Source organism: Poecilia mexicana, unplaced genomic scaffold (assembly GCF_051168715.1).
Source record: "Poecilia mexicana isolate PSO_F unplaced genomic scaffold, ASM5116871v1 scaffold_18, whole genome shotgun sequence".
NCBI lineage: Eukaryota > Metazoa > Chordata > Actinopteri > Cyprinodontiformes > Poeciliidae > Poecilia > Poecilia mexicana.
The window spans coordinates 26,210,566-26,224,081 of NW_028263387.1; the positions used below are offsets into that span (position 1 = coordinate 26,210,566).

The window sequence follows — 13,516 nt, forward strand, 5'->3', positions numbered from 1 at the left end:
GAAGAAAAATGACTTTAAAAAAAAAAAAAAACGTGTAGTCGAGTTTCAGTACATTGAACAAACTCCATATTATGTTTTTTCTAACTTTATTGCTGTGGCATCTCATTTTGTCATCTGAATAACTGAGAACCTCTGGAAAAGCAACAAGATGTGAGATCAACAGAGGCTGTGTTGGAGAAACTCCCTTCAGGTTATCGCCGATAAAATCTCTTCAATAAGAGTTAAAGAATACAGATTTTTTTAAAAAGCATAAAAAATTAAACTTTGATGGATAAAAACATTTTTTAAACAGCGAAACATACTTTCATCAGTACTCAGGATGTTTCTTACCTTAGTATCTGCTGAACAGATGAAATGGACGACAGAAAAACTGAGTCAGAGAATAAGAAGAGTTTTTGTCCATCTCAAAGAGGAACAACGAGTTCAAGTGCAAAACAGGAAGTAAGTAGACAGAGCAGTTTCATGGTGTGCAGTCTGGGGTCGACGCCCCTCATATGACAGACAGGTGTGTGCAAACAGTCACACAACACAGATTACTTCACACGTCTAATGGAGAAATGCTTTGCTGAACAGTGTGAATACATATTTTCATGTACGTTTAGGAATAATGAATTATTAGACAAGAAAGTGAGTTATTTTTAATGTTTTGTTTTTTCCATATCAGGACAAATTATTCCTGCTCTTAATGAGGATTCATGTCTGTTTTGAACCTGCTGACCAACTTTCAGCAGGGATCCTGTGTTAAATTATTATCTGTCGCCTGATAACACAAAATGACATGAAAATATGTTTTTTATTTGTTCTTTATTCTTTACAGCTAAAACATATTTTTGTCCTCTAAGAACATAAAAGCAAAACAAAATTTTTCATGCAAAGCTACAATTATTAATTATGAATAAAAACATTAGTCATCAGGTCAAGTTACTCATTAGGTGATATTATTGGTAGAATAGTTTCAGCATTGCTCTTTTGTATGTTGTTTTGTTTCAATATGTCCGATACATCTTTTGATTGTTATTAACCTTAAGCAAGGCGTTAATTATGGTTTTCCAGTTTCTATGGTTCAGTCCTTCTCCTTGGATTATAGTCCAACATGAATTACATGAGAGTGTGGGTGTCTTTCTTAATAGTTCAAACACCAAATGTACCTCAACATGCATAAATACACACAGTGAAAGCCGTGTTAGCGCAACTGCAGAAGCTAAAATCCAACATCTTATTGATTTCCACTCTTGGGGGTTCAGCCAATAAGAACCCAGGAAAATGAAATACAATAGAGGATTAGCTGCTTAGAAAACACCAGCCAACAGAGTGCCAAATAGCATTGCACAGCTCTTTCACTTTCCCAAAAGTACACAAATGGGTAAGTTTTTTCATGAATAACTTTAAGTTACACAAGAAATTCCCCAGTGCATCAGATTTTTTCCTTCTCCTATACATAGAGGCTCTATTTTGTCAGTCATTGTCTCCTCTCAGAGCGTTGCGGAGACTCCTCCAGAACTCCGGCCTCCTCTCCTCCTCTTGAGGCCACTCCAGGTAGGTGGTGGAGCTCATGAGTTTGCGCAGTTTGCAGAAACGTTTGGGGACGTCGTCCTTGGACAGCGGCTCCAGCAGAATCAAAATGGCAGTGTCTCCACCGGCCTCAAACAGCCAGAAGTGGGAGAAGTCCAGTTCATAGCGGCACCAGTCGGACTGGACGAAGTTCTCGGAGAGGACAAAGACAGTTCGACGACTGCGTTCGATGGCGCTCATGATGTTGTCCATGATCGTATGTCCAGGAAGGAAGTCTCGCGTGTGGAGGCACAAGGACAATGGCCGAGAGGAGCTGGTACTACTGGAACCATCCTCACTGGTGAGAAAACAAACAGGAAACCAGATTATGGATCCACTTTCTACTGTACTTTAAGGGTCCATCATGGTCAGACTGAAGTCAAACTGACTGGATGGTCACGTATTACGAGACGCTCATTTAGACCCAGCAGAGTTCCTGTGAAACCCCTACAACAGACTTCATGGTGTTTTGTTATGTGTGTGGTTTACAATAATGCATTTATGATTATGGAACAGAGGATTGACTATTACAAATTCATAAGTTTGGACAAGGAGGAAATGACGATTGACAAATTGTAGCGTTACTAGAAAACGGGAGGTGTCAGAGGGACGTTCACCCACTGCATCGGATCAGAACCGAGCAGGAGAAACCAAGTGTTTTGGTCAGATAGTATGTAGTTCCTCAAGACCTCAGACAATTGACCCTCAAAATTGATTGATTGATTAATTGTAACAAGGAGTAGACAACATGAGGTTGAAGACAAAATGACTTGATTTTTGTCAAACAATTATGACAATAAGAACTGATTTCAGCAGTTCGACCGGATCATGCAGAGCCTTTAAAAAGCAGCTTGATCCAAAAACTAAAATTTTGTTAGAGGAATATATAAATTCACCATTTATATATTTGACTGAATGTTTTTCTTACATAACTGCATAGCTGACAGGCATAGTATCGTTGCTGAAGTATAAAATGAGCTAACAGGTTAAAAATACTCACCTTGGCTCCTCCAGCTCAGGTATCAGGAAGCTTTCCACCCAGCCAGCATCCCTCTCACTGTAGGAAACAAAAGCATCAAAGGACAGCAGCGCTTCTGAGTCTGCAGCAGCTCTTCTTTGTTTTTGGGAACTTCGCTTTGCCTTGAGCCACGCCCAAGTCATCTTCAGGTACCAGAAGACATGGAGCCGCCACAGCAGAACACAAAGCAGTAACCCAACCAACAGGGCCACTCCGCAGCTCACAGAGACAAACAAAACCCGGTGGCAAACTTCCACCGAGAGTCGGACCTGACTCACTAACTCCCCCTGCAGGTGGAGAGGGGAGTCGCAGACATAGCCGTCCTTTCTGTCTGTTAACTTGACATTTCCGTTTTGTTTTAGCTGTGACTGGAGAAAGTTAACGAAATCGCATGTGCAGATGAACTTGTTGTAACCAGCCTGGAGGTTCTCGAGCCGCCTGAATGACTTCAGATCTGAGAGGCCGAACATATTCAGGGTGTTAAACTGAAAAGAGAAAGGAGTCACATACTGGAGAAAGCAGAGTTGACTTTATTTAGAAATACAGGATTCATTCTTACCTGCATTGTAAGAGTTTGTAGATTCGGAAAGGGTTGTCCAGCGGGTAATCCTAGGAACTTGTTCCCAGAGAGGTAGAGTTCCCTCAGTAAAGGCAAGTCCAGGGAGAAACCTTTGAGATCGTTGTAGCTCAGATCCAGCACCTGTCCATAATGTTCAGTCAGTTAAGCATGTTTTGGTTGTGACTGCGTTGGATTTGTTGGGTTTGCTTCTGTATGGTTCACTTTCTTTACCTCTAATGATCTAGGTAGACAGGAAGTGGTGGCTGTTAGCTTAGCTCTGGAGATGTTGAGGTATTTCAGAGTAGAGGGCCAGGAGCAACTCGACGGCATTGAGCTGTAGAGAGTTCTGCTGATGTCCAAGTGGGTCAGCTTCAGGAGGTTGGTCACCAGATGGCTAATCATTGACAAAGACTGGACAGAAGTGAACAAAGCTTGAAACCAAGAAACTCTGATTCCTGGTAAGTTACCCAGATTTTACTTTAAGTATAAAGACACCTTCAGAGGATTTCCACTGATGTTTAAAACTCTGAGTTCTTTCAGCGTTGGCGCTCCATGACAAAGCGATTCTGCTGTCGTCAGGTCGGTCAGTAGATTATCAGACAAATCTAGGTACTGCAGGTTTACCAGCAGCTTGGATGTTTCACAGGGCATCACAAACACCTGAAGACAAAAGCAACTTTTACAAGGAATCCAAATAATTTCTAATTAAATGCAACACAGCTTCCTCTTGCAGTCTTTAGTTTTGTTAAGACTTTGGTCAGAGCCTGGAAACTTTGGAGTGGTTGCTATCACATATTTACCCCACAGTTTATGATGGACACCTTCCTTGGGTAATACAGAAGAAAACCCAGCTGTAGGAATGAAACGAACTTGTAGACGTCAACCACCACAGCATTTCGAAGAAAGAACTCGTCGATGCTTTTGTAATCGGTTTTATTGGCTTTCTCCCACCTGCCACAGACAAACAGTGAAAGTTACACAGTTAGCTGATCATAAAACATCAGTAATGGCAAGCAAGGAAAAACGTTACATCTATTCAAAACTAAGTAAAAAATCAATGCTGCAGACAAAAAAATCCTTTCTGTCACATTCATGTTTTGAAATTCGTCACTGGTGGAGCTTTCCTACCTCTACATGAGTACAGATAAGAAGGAGTTACAAACTTCACCAGCCTCTTTCTAAATCTGATCTATTGAAAATGATCTGTCATTCTGTGTAAGGACCAGCAGGTGTCACTGTTGGTCTTTTAGTTGAAAACACCAACACCACCAGTGTTTATGGAAGTGAGTAGTTCAAGTTTTAGCAGGTTTTTAAGTGTATTTCTCCTAGTTATAACTGAGGCATCAAACTGTTTAAACAGTTCACTTCGCTCTGTTGACTGAGTAACGGAAATATGTCAGTAATTTGACATAGATTTGTTCATTTCCAAGAAATTAACGTGGTCGAATTATTACTTTTGTTTTTTAAAAATCCTCTAATCATAAATATAGATGTGGATTTTGTAGCAAATCCCTCAAAGTCCTAAACATTTTCTTATCTTTGGGCAATCTGATTTCTAAGCACAAACTGTATTTACATCCATTGGGTGTTTAAACATTTGCAGGTTTTGGTTTCCTACCTCCCTTCGCCTGTCAAAGTGACGTCTTCCACGCGAAGATAAGAGAGCGGGTCTCCATTCAGCGCCATCAGGAAGTCGACAAGCGTGGCATCAGACACAGAAAAGTTACGGAAAGAAAGAGATCTGAAGGACAACAACAAAGAAAAGTTCATAAAAGCATGTGCTGCTGCAGGAACACACTGAAAAGAGCATGATAACCCAACCTGATCCTCTTTTTGGCTGACTCTCTGAAGGGCAGGACAGACTGATTCCCAATCAGATGGAGGTCCTCTAGAACAATCGGAGTCTCAGGGTACGATACGTCCGCGAGCACAGCTGCAGCCAAGGCCACGTTGGTTAGAAACGGACCATGGAGGCTTAAGGTAACACGACCCAGAGGCCAAATGTCTCCTAATGTGCCAGAGTCATAACTGCAGAGAACAGAAAAAAGAAAGGAAAAGCCAAATATTAACTGGAAGTTAAAGGTCAGTGCATCATACAGGACGAATGTGGGAACACCTGGCCAGGTTGTTCGCGTGGACAGTGAGGTCCTCCAGCTCCGTGACTCCAAACACATCTGTTCTCCGTAGTTCCTTCAGGGCTGGACCTCCAAACATCAGCCTCCTCAGTCTGACGAGTCCAAAAAACATCGAAGGGGAACCAAGACGGCTGGAGGAGACCAAAACACGGTGGATTTACAAGTTTCTGCTCATTTTATTACACATTTAAGATGGTTTCCAACTGAATCTTGCTTTAGGTGAGGAACTATCTATGCATGAATAAATCCAGTTTGATTCAAGCAGGTTTCCTTTGTAAAACCCAATCCACATTAAACATATGAGGGCATACAAAGCTTTTCACTTGTTCCATCCCAAATTAAATAGGAAAACAATTGAATATTCTTGCATGTGTGAATGTCTCGTTTTCATGATAATAAATCAGAAGGAGAATTTAGTTGAAAATACTCCTTATTGATGTGGTTAAAAACTGGAGGGGTAAGAAGATATTTTTTCACACACTAAGATTGTTCATCACATAGATTGATTATTATCAATATTATATTGGATACTTAATGTGTACAGGGAAATGTGTGAGTCAAGTCTGTAGACGAGTCACATCTTACTAAGATACTGGAAACAGAGGAACTCAAATGCTCTGAAACTGGAGTTCAACAAGTAAAAAACAAGAAGTCCTTCAGTCTGACTGGTAATGACGCTATAAGACAAAATGACGTTTTCAGAACATCCGGCCTGTGTTGACTAGTTACACATCACATGTAGACACACATTTTAATGTTTCCACAGGGGACATTTGTCTGGGACCTCATGTGCTGCAAAAAGAAAATACACACTAAAGATACATATTGGACACTTAAATCACAATAAAATAAAAATTACATATATGCTCAATAAAAAAAATCTAATTTCACCTTCCCACATATGTTCCAAACAAGCAATCAAACCAGCAATGCACAATCGCCTACCTTATTTATTATTCTGATGGGTGCAGAGATTAATGAATATTTAAACCTATTAGGTCTGTAGGAGGGGACAGAAGCAGTTCATATTGTGACCTGAGGATGTGAGCGGCACCAGAGTGTAAAAAAATATTTCACCCCTTACAATGTTCTCCTTTTTTTCTTTTTTTTCTTTTTTTGCCTTTTTCAAAGTTCCTTCCGTCTCTAAATACACCACACACTAACAACTCTGCTGCTTTTCTGTTGCAATAGTAACAATAAAAATAATAAGTAGAGGTAGAAAATTGTTGATTTTCTGTATCTTTGTTTATAAATGGATGTGTGTAAGTGTTTGGTGTGAACAATAACAATTTTTTATAGCAACAGCATCACATCATGTCTTCTAGGTGTCCTGACTGGAGAGTGGAGAACATCATCCCAGTCCTTCCACTGAGAGAATAAACTTTAAAATACTTCTGTTAGTTTATGAATCACTGGATGACTTAGCCCCACAACACAGTAAAGATCTGCTGCTGTCAACCTTCCAGTCTTCTGGTTCTGTTCTGCTCTGCATCCCCAGAACCAAACATGGAGACCATGCTTCTCTAATCTGGAACAAACCTGCAAAACTACTCAAACTCAAAGTTCCTTTAAATCAAGGTTATAAACTCATTTCTGGCGTTACGTTTGCAGCAACTGTGCCTCTGCACGGTTCTGAGCTCCTCACCTGTATGGGTTGTTGAGCAGGTTGAGATTCTTCAGAATCGCCAGATTTTTGAGCCACTTGGGGTTGAGAACCGTCAGCTGGTTGTCAGAAAGATCCAGTTCCTCTAGGCTCCACAGAGAGTCGAACGCTGACGGATGGATCTCAGCTAACCCGTTAGCTGCAGGCAGAGGAGGGCAGAGTATCCAGAAAATGTCCTCAAGTAAGAGTAACACTACTTAAACTTATTCTTATTCAAGTAAAAGTAAAAGGTATCTGTCCAAGAAATTACTCAAGTAATAGTAAAAAAAGTAGTTGGTAGAAAGTCTACTCAAGTACTGAGTAACTGATCAAGTAAAAGTAAAAAGTACAGCACAGTAAAAATACTCCTGAAAGTAAATTTTTTCAAAAAAGTCACTCAAGTAAATGTAACTGAGTAAATGTAAATAGTTACCACCAAACTCTTCCTGCAGGACAGAAATATGTGCATACAGCAAAAACCATGGTTACCATGGAGATCCAGAGCCCTCAGCCGTGAGTGACCCATCAGGTCATCTTTGGTCATGTTGGTGATGTTGTTGAAGGAAAGGTCCAGCCTCAGTGCTTGGTCTGTTACCATGGGAACGCGGGTGAATCCGCTGTGGGAGCAGTTACAGCAGTGATGGAGGTCGCAGCGCCTGCAGGTCGGCCTCCCATCATCCCCGTTGACCTCCTGACCCCGGATCAGAGGTACCAACAGGAGGAGCAGGGCCAGGGAACCCGAAGTCAAACGTCTCATGCTGCAGAGTGGAAGAGCAGATCTGTTGAGCTGAACGAGACGCAGAAGTGAAACGCACACATTGGGGAAGTCATTTGTTAAAACAGGAAAGACTGTTTTTCTTTTTTTTACTTTATCTTCTCATGAAGTCTTTATGCATCTGTCCAGAAGAAAGGACAAATATCTAAACAAAAATAGGTTTCACTTTGGCTATTTCCCTTACACTCAGCTCAGGGCTAACATGAAACAGTTTCAGTGAAATAGTATATTTACCACATAACGTCAATATCTGAAAAAGGCTTCAATAAAGTATTAGAAACTCAAAATCACCTAAATTTTAGTAATCAAACTGTAGCAAAATTGAGCAGATTAAAGCTTTACAAAAAGATGCTTTCTAAATGATCAGCTGAAGAGCGATGTGTTTCTCTGATTCTGTTCACATGCAGATTTTCTTTGGCTACCACAGAAATAATTGTGAATATTTCTGAGTATTATAGAAAAAGCAAAAGTGTGTTTCAAGAAAACTAAATTGTGAGCAGTAATAATAAAAGAAAATTTCCATGAATGTTTGCAGTAACCCTCTAGTGGACATGAACACATCTGTTCTGACGTTTTACACACATTTAGTTACTTCCACCAATGTGCTTGATGTTTTCTGCTAATCCTCTAATCTTCTAGTTGTTTCTATGTTCCATGTTTGATTGTTGTAGTTCTAGTTTATTTTCTCTTATTTGATCTGCTCAGCATCAGTCAGTAAAATTCATAGATAATTTCTTTTTTTGAATCAAATGTGCTCCAGATGTGACCCACAGCTGATTTTGGACTAAAGTGAAGTGTCCTCTTATTAATTTTTGCCACTGGCAGTTCTGTTGGTTAAAGCAGATATACATAAAAGTTTTCATGCTTTGAAACCTTTCCAACATCTTCCAGTATTTCTGCCAATCTTATTTTAATCTGTAAAATTTAAAATTAAGCACAGAACTTTTCCTTTAAACTCCAAAAAAATAGACTTCAGTTAAAAAAAAACTTTTAATGAACATAACTAGACACAATCTGAACATTTACTTAAAATAATGTCAGTTTAGTTAAGCAGTTGGTTCACATTTGAAGTTTTATATTTGAGTGCTGTTGTAAATCCATTTAATTTTATCCTGCAATTTATGCTCAGCTTTCAACTGCTATAACATTACCCATCAGTAAACATCTGAGACAGAACCACACCAACCATTGTTTAATTATTATTTTAATGCTACAGTATCTGACTTCCACCTGGGTTAGAAATCAGTCTACTGAATTTTAATCTCTTACTATGTTTAATAGCTTCTCTTTTCTTTTGTTCTCTATTTGAAACAGTTGAATCATTTCAGATGCAATCACAGCTGTCACGAAGTGGAAAGCACTGCTACTGAGGTTCAAAGTTTTACTTCATGACAAGAACATCATGTATGTTGTCTTACCTAGTTTGCTCCAGAGTAGAGTCCTCTAAAGGAGTAAATATTAAAGACTAAAACCAAAAGTGGCAAAATAATGAGATAAGGGGATTTTATGGTTTCAACAAGAGGAAGTTGACTGACATCTGACTGACATCTGGAAGCAAGACTAAAAAGGGGTAGTAAGCATGAGAGTTAGATTGTGGAGGAAAAATCCTCCAGTAAAAGCAAACTTAAAATAAGTTTGACCAAATCACTTAAAAATAAAAATAATAACTTTTCAACTAAGAACTATTTTTCTACCACAAAGTTAAGTGTGAAAGCAAAGTAAAGCAGTCAAAGGTTGTTGTAAACTGTTTGGGTTATGTAAATGTCAGGAGGCACTGAACCATAACCCTAATGTCCGCTTTTAAAGCCTCACTGACAGGATTATTATTACTGGTACATACTCTTTTTTTCTAGCTTATAAAGTCAAGATTGTTTATTCATATCCCACTTCTCAGTAAAAGGACATTTCAACATGCGTTACATGATAAAAACACAATACAGTGAACAAACAACAACAAAAACAAACAAACAAAAAACAACAGTGGCAAAATAAGGAGAAGTGATGAAAAGTTGTAATCCAGATCAGAATTAATTGATGTTCTGGTTATTATTAATCAAAGTGAACTCTAATCAAACAGGTTTTTAGCCCTGATATAGTCAGAGTTTCAGCATTATTTCAGTTTCCAGGATGTTTGTTCCAGATTAGTGGAGCATGGAAACCGAATGTTGCTCTTCAGATGACTGACTTTGTAATTGACTTCATGTGTCTTTGAATGTTCAGAGCTGATTCTCAGCTTTATTTTGAAAGTTCCAGTTTAAACAATTTCTCTTTTCTGCAAAATCTCTCACTTAATTCTAAATTTGATCAGTTCTGCTTCTTGTTTTAGTTCCTGCAAAAGCTATTTATTAATGGTATTGTAATTTGTTGAGATGCATCAGTAAATTTGTGTTCTCACAATAACAGTAACAGGGCTATTTTGGATCACATTCAGACGACTTTAGAGATTTTAATCTACGTTTCTACAAAGTCTGAGAGAAAAGATCCATGTAACCCAGATTTGAACAATACAGAGAAACAAGATCAAAGTGTAAACAGATAGTAGCTGAACACAGAGACCTACAATGTGAAAAGAAGTCAGATTTTATGGGAAGCTAAGATGCATTCAGAAACCAAATAATAGTATGAAAGTGATATTAATAAAAACACAAACCCAGACTTTCTGGCGATGATAACATGAGTCCTGAATGGCTCTTTCATTAATGTACACGTCAGGAATAAAACAACGACATGGGAGCAGATAAGGTTTATTGTTATTGTGAAATTAGAGTCTGGAGCTACTGTAGAGCTCATGGGACAGAAATAAGGACAATCTGCAGAATAAAAGCCAGGGGAGCTGCAGAGACTAAAACACTTTGCCTTGTCAAGAAGAAAGTGAGTTCACATTGGAGCTTTTCAATTTACAATCATATCGAATTTGAAATGTTTTAAATACTTACTTTAATTAGAAATCACTTTGTTAATTTAATTTGTATTTTTGTTGTACAGATTCCTTTTTCCAGCCTCTACCACCATGACCTTTCTTGGTGTTTTTCTCACGTTTTGTGGCGTATTGACGCTGACCCGAGCCGTGCCGATTAACTCAACCCTCACCAGGAGCCTGGGGGGTCTCTGCGACTACAAGCAACTGCAGTGCACGATTTTTCCCGGAATGTTCTGCCCACAGTGCGATGACGACGGGAACTTCCTCCCGCAGCAGTGCTCCGGCTCGACCGGATACTGCTGGTGTGTGGACACAATCACCGGAGAGGAGATCCAGAGCACAAAGACCGCACCTGGAGTCAGGCCCGTTAACTGCGGTGAGTGGTTCTGTCTAAACTATCACAGGATAATAGAACCATGCTAAGAATGACTTTTCCTGTTAGTTTTCCTGTATATTTTTTAACCAGCTGTGTTGCAGACACCAGTATTTATTTTACTGGTACATATTTTATTAAAAGTTAATATTTTTATGTAAATATCTTGTTACAATGTCAACACCCATGACTTACAGGCAAGTGCTCTCAATAATCCAGAAATTATGACAGATCTTTTCCAGCAATGACCACTGATTGTATTATTCTTTGTCTCCATTTTGATTCTGTTGATTTTTTTTGAGTTATTTTATGTTTGCATGATCTGTTTTTAATGTTTGTTTTTGTTGTAAAGAACTGCAGTTTCCTTACCTGTGAAAATTGCTATCTAAATAAAATTTGGATGACTGAATGTTCTCTAGTAAACTTCATGTAAATCAAATTTGAGACTAAAATGAGTCAAAAGTTAAATAAAATAAAATGAACTTTTCAGCTATATGTTGAAATGTGTGTCTATGCTTTGCAGCAAAGATTATGCACTGCCCATATGGCTGGAGCGGCTTCGGTCATCGGTGTTTCCTCTTTATCGACACCCCAAAGACATGGCCTGAAGCTGAGGTGGGGCAAATTAATCATCTTTAACCATTGTATGTCGAAATGGGGTCCAACCGACTCCACACACGTAAAACTTGTATCATTTGCCATAGTCCTCTACGTTTGCCTCAGTCCTCGTACACACAAGGGTTAAACTGTTTATATATGGTAAAATTCAGATCTTTGGAAACTGTTATGTGTTTTTCTGTACAGTTTTACTGTCAGTTTGAAGAAGCCAACCTGGCGTCAGTACACAGTTATGAGGAAAATCGCTTCATCCAAACTTTGACCAGAGGAGAGACCCACAGCTTCCCAGAAACCTGGATTGGAGGAACTGATGCCATACACGTATGGAAATCTTTAAAACATCGTTTACCACTAAGAAATTATCTGTCAAACATAAACTCAGTCATCTTTATAAGTTTTGCATGATTTCTTTCAAACATAAAAATAATTATTTTCCTGATAAAGTCAGACTATAACTAGTTTGGTAACTTAATCAGATGTATGTATCCTTCTTCACAGCTGTTTTAACATATTTAAGCTGTTTGACACCATATGATGTGCAGTGTAGTTAAGTATAGAGGTTTGTATGACTTCATATAATTTTTGTTCCAACAGCTTGACTTGTGGATGTGGTCCGACGGCTCCAAGTTCTATTATGAGAACTGGTACAATGATGACCACGACGAGAAGGAAGAGCGCTGCCTGAAGATGAATTATCACTGTAATGTCTACCACACATACACACAGAAGTTTATATTTCTACTCATATTAGAACTTTTAATTATCTTCCATTCTGTTTTGTACATAGTAACTATAGTAACTATATTTATGCCTAACCCTAACACCTATAATAAAAATGTGGGTCTTCCACGTTAAATCTAGTCTTTGGTCCCCATAATTACCCATCTGGTACATACACCAGAAAGGGCCCTGAAGAGACAATAAACAAGAACACACACACACGCACACATATGTATGTATATATACACACACATTCTTGTATTTACTGCTTTCTTAGGACTACCAAGAAATCTACCTTTTTAACCCTTGTATGTAGAAATGGGGTCCAACTGACCCCACACACATAAAACTTGTATCATTTGCCATAGTCCTCTATGTTTGTCTCAGTCCTCGCACTCACAAGGGTTAAGACCACCCTTTCTTTTATTGTTAGTTTAGATTGCTGTAAATACAAAACAATTATGAAAAGATGTACACACACAAACACACATAATATTATGTCTTTCTATCCTCACAAAGACTTTGCATGTTTTCCATTCATTTTTCATTCATTACTATATCAAGCTGTTTTTCAGTTTTTCCACAGAACTGCAACACAAAAATAATGTGTAGAAAATAAAATATAATGTTTCTCAAAATTATAAATTGATACATTAGTAGTTAAATACTTATAGTTTGGAAACAGGAATTACCTTATAAAACTGGATGATTTCCATCTTCCTTTTGTATTAAGTGAAGTTAATGATCAACATCTTTCTTTGCTTCCTGTCTGCCTGTTTTTCAGATACCCTCAAATGGTCTGCTGCCCCCTGCAACCACACTCTGCCATTTGTTTGTTCCAAGGACAACTGAACGCATCTTCATGAATGAAACCTGAGCAAAAACAAATCTCACCCATGACACTAACTGGGATTCTAGACACACGAAAGCTGCAATTTTTACCACATTTTGATGTTTTCTTTCTACATGTAATCTTTTTTGTTGTATAAGCAAAATAAAAGCAAAGAAATAAAACCAATAAAAAAATAAAGCAACAAAACCTGTTGTAGTGTGGATTAAGTTAGACAGTGGTTTCATAGAGAATAATTAAAGGTCAAAAAATCTAAATTTACCTTCAAGAGTTGGCACACCTTTCTTACCTGACCCTTCTGCTCTCCCACTATTCAAAACATAAATGTTTTGAATAGTCATTGCAAATGTTGCAA

At 38.4% G+C, this 13,516-nt stretch overlaps 2 protein-coding genes across 2 annotated transcripts; one reads left to right on the forward strand and one right to left on the reverse strand.

Moving 5' to 3' along the window:
• Positions 1–785: 785 nt before the first annotated feature.
• LOC106924268 (toll-like receptor 2) lies at positions 786–9,258 on the reverse strand. Its single transcript, XM_014997879.2, has 12 exons — positions 9,099–9,258; positions 7,395–7,663; positions 6,909–7,065; positions 5,245–5,394; positions 4,950–5,156; positions 4,747–4,869; positions 3,929–4,079; positions 3,624–3,788; positions 3,360–3,539; positions 3,129–3,269; positions 2,552–3,054; positions 786–1,849 (listed from the first exon to the last, which is right to left on the reverse strand). The coding sequence occupies exons 2-12, from the start codon at positions 7,660–7,662 to the stop codon at positions 1,456–1,458; spliced, it is 2,439 nt and encodes an 812-aa protein (XP_014853365.2). The 5' UTR covers position 7,663; positions 9,099–9,258; the 3' UTR covers positions 786–1,455.
• Positions 9,259–10,690: 1,432 nt separating this feature from the next.
• On the forward strand, positions 10,691–13,350 carry eslec (eosinophil lineage-specific marker). The gene is made up of 5 exons (XM_014997881.2): positions 10,691–10,976; positions 11,497–11,588; positions 11,778–11,912; positions 12,186–12,291; positions 13,096–13,350. The coding sequence occupies exons 1-5, from the start codon at positions 10,691–10,693 to the stop codon at positions 13,161–13,163; spliced, it is 687 nt and encodes a 228-aa protein (XP_014853367.2). The 3' UTR covers positions 13,164–13,350.
• Positions 13,351–13,516: the final 166 nt, after the last annotated feature.

Excerpts from the sequence above, each read along its gene's own strand:
- LOC106924268 (XM_014997879.2), bottom strand. The coding sequence starts at position 7,662 with ATGAGACGTTTGACTTCGGGTTCCCTGGCCCTGCTCCTCCTGTTGGTA. Across the intron at positions 4,870-4,949 it reads TCAGCCAAAAAGAGGATCAG|ATCTCTTTCTTTCCGTAACT; the intron begins GTTGGGTTATCA and ends GTTGTCCTTCAG. Across the intron at positions 1,850-2,551 it reads CCTGAGCTGGAGGAGCCAAG|TGAGGATGGTTCCAGTAGTA; the intron begins GTGAGTATTTTT and ends TTTTCTCACCAG.
- eslec (XM_014997881.2), top strand. The coding sequence starts at position 10,691 with ATGACCTTTCTTGGTGTTTTTCTCACGTTTTGTGGCGTATTGACGCTG. Across the intron at positions 11,589-11,777 it reads AGACATGGCCTGAAGCTGAG|TTTTACTGTCAGTTTGAAGA; the intron begins GTGGGGCAAATT and ends TTTTCTGTACAG. Across the intron at positions 12,292-13,095 it reads CCTGAAGATGAATTATCACT|ATACCCTCAAATGGTCTGCT; the intron begins GTAATGTCTACC and ends CCTGTTTTTCAG.